This window comes from Arachis hypogaea, chromosome 14 (genome assembly GCF_003086295.3).
Source record: "Arachis hypogaea cultivar Tifrunner chromosome 14, arahy.Tifrunner.gnm2.J5K5, whole genome shotgun sequence".
Taxonomy (NCBI): Eukaryota; Viridiplantae; Streptophyta; class Magnoliopsida; order Fabales; family Fabaceae; genus Arachis; species Arachis hypogaea.
In genome coordinates this window covers 119,725,216-119,727,415 of record NC_092049.1, presented here as the reverse complement: position 1 = coordinate 119,727,415, position 2,200 = coordinate 119,725,216, and the positions used below count along the sequence as shown (strand labels likewise).

Genomic DNA, 2,200 nt, shown 5'->3' with positions numbered 1-2,200 from the left:
ATCACCTTTGCAGGGATAACACACATTCACCCTACTCCAACGGCGAAATCCCAAAGGAATAATGTTTCCTTAACTTGCATCACCTTTGCAGGGATAACACACCTTTGCCCTACTCCAACGGAAAAATCCCAAAGGAACAATGTTTCTTCGACTTGCAATCACCTTCTTAGTGATAACACTCTTTATGCACCCAGTGAAATTCCAAATCCTCCGAGTCCAAAGTCTCGCCTCCCTTTAGTGGGACACCTCCACCTCTTGGACCTTCTCATTCACCACTCCCTCATCCGTCTCTCCAAGCGCCATGGCCCCATCTTCTCCCTCTATTTTGGCTCCATGCCCACCGTGGTTGCTTCTTCTTTTGAACTCTTCAAGCTCTTCCTCCAAACCCACGAGGTCACCTCCTTCAACACCAGGTTCCAAACCTCTGCCATCCGCCGCCTCACCTATGACAACTATGTCGCCATGATCCCCCTTCAGACCTTACTGAAAATTCATAAGGAAGCTCATCATGAACGACCTCCTTAAACGCTACCACCGTGGCCAAGCTCAGACCTCTCAGGAGCCAAGAGATCAAGAAAGTTCTTAAGGTTCTTACACAAATGCGGGGGACAGCCAAATCGTGGCGGCATGACAGAGAACCTCGAGGAGTAATCCTCCACCCAACACCCCAACTCCCGAACTCCAAGATAACACTCCTCCCACCCACAGGAGGATAATAAGTGCGGCACATCGCCAACCAACCCCAACCCAGCAACAACCAAGAGAGGACAACCGTCCTCCCACTGAAGCCCGGCCACCCGACGGCCTAGGAGAGAAGGCGGTCCAGATAATCCAAGAGCTGTGCCTCAGGGTGCAAGACCTCAAAGGCCGAGTTACACCCAAAGAAAAGCACAACGCCAAAAACAGAAGTCACGTAACCTCCAGATCAAGATCTCGCCATGAAACCAGGCACGGCGGATCGCCAGAACGGCGACATGCCAAGAGATACAATCGTAGCATCTCCCGTGACCACGGACACGACAAGATGCCCGAACGACGACACGGCAAAAGGTATGATCGCAGCGTCTCTCGCAACCCGGCTCATCAACATGACACGGACAACGACTGACGACATCGAGAGACCAAACGCACAAGAAGTGACCACGTGATAATGGGAGCCACTCCCTTCACTGAAAGAATCCTGAAAGAAAAACTCCCTAAAGGCTTCGACAACCCTACGGATATGAAGTACGACGGAACCAAGGACCCCCAGGAACACCTAACGGCCTTCAAGGCCAGGATGAACCTGGAAGGAGCTGCTGACGCGGTTCGAGGTAAGGCCTTCCCGGTAACCCTAGCCGGGCCAGCGATTAAATGGTTCAACGCCCTCCCCGACGGATCCATAATTGGCTTCCACGATATATCACGGAAGTTCATGGCCCAATTCACCACCAGAATCACCAAAGCTAAACACCCCATTAGCTTATTGGGAGTCACCCAGAGACAAGACGAATCCACGAGAAAATACCTCGATCGCTTCAATGATGAATGTTTAACGGTCGAGGGACTCACGGACTTAGTCGCAAGCCTTTGCCTAACTAACGGGCTCATGAATGAAGACTTCTGAAAATACCTCACTACCAGACCGGTGTGGACCATGCACGAGATCCAGAGCGTCGCAAAGGAGTACATAAATGACGAGGAAGTAAGCCAAGTCGTAGCCGCCAATAAACGGCAGCACGACAGCACACGACACGGCAGCACGGCACCTCGACATAACCCCCCACCAAGAGAAAACCATAAAGAACATCCCAAACCAGAAAACGTAAACCAACCCCCCAGAATCGGAAAATTCTCTAACTACACACCTCTGACGGCCCCGATCACCGACATATACCACCAAATAGCCGATCGAGGTATTCTCCCGAGGGCCCGACAACTCAAGGAAAGAACAGTCGGCAACAAGACCTTGTACTGCGACTACCACCGAGGATGCGGACACAGGACACAAGATTGTTTCGACCTAAAAGACGCCCTCGAGCAAGCCATACGAGACGGCAAACTCCCCGAGTTTGCCAAAATCATCAGGGAACCAAGACGCGCGGAAAAAGACAAATCACCAGAAAAAGAAGGACGTAACCCGAGGACACAGAGACAAGCCTCTAGGGAAAGCCCTGAAACAGATCCGACCATTATCGTGAACGTCATCACAGGAAAAGAC

At 51.5% G+C, this 2,200-nt stretch overlaps 1 protein-coding gene across 1 annotated transcript; it reads left to right on the top strand.

The window, feature by feature from the left end:
• Positions 1-1,150: 1,150 nt before the first annotated feature.
• LOC112743033 (uncharacterized) lies at positions 1,151-1,606 on the top strand. The gene has a single exon (XM_025792262.1). It carries the CDS (start codon positions 1,151-1,153, stop codon positions 1,604-1,606), a length of 456 nt encoding a protein of 151 aa, XP_025648047.1.
• The last annotated feature ends 594 nt before the right edge of the window (positions 1,607-2,200 follow it).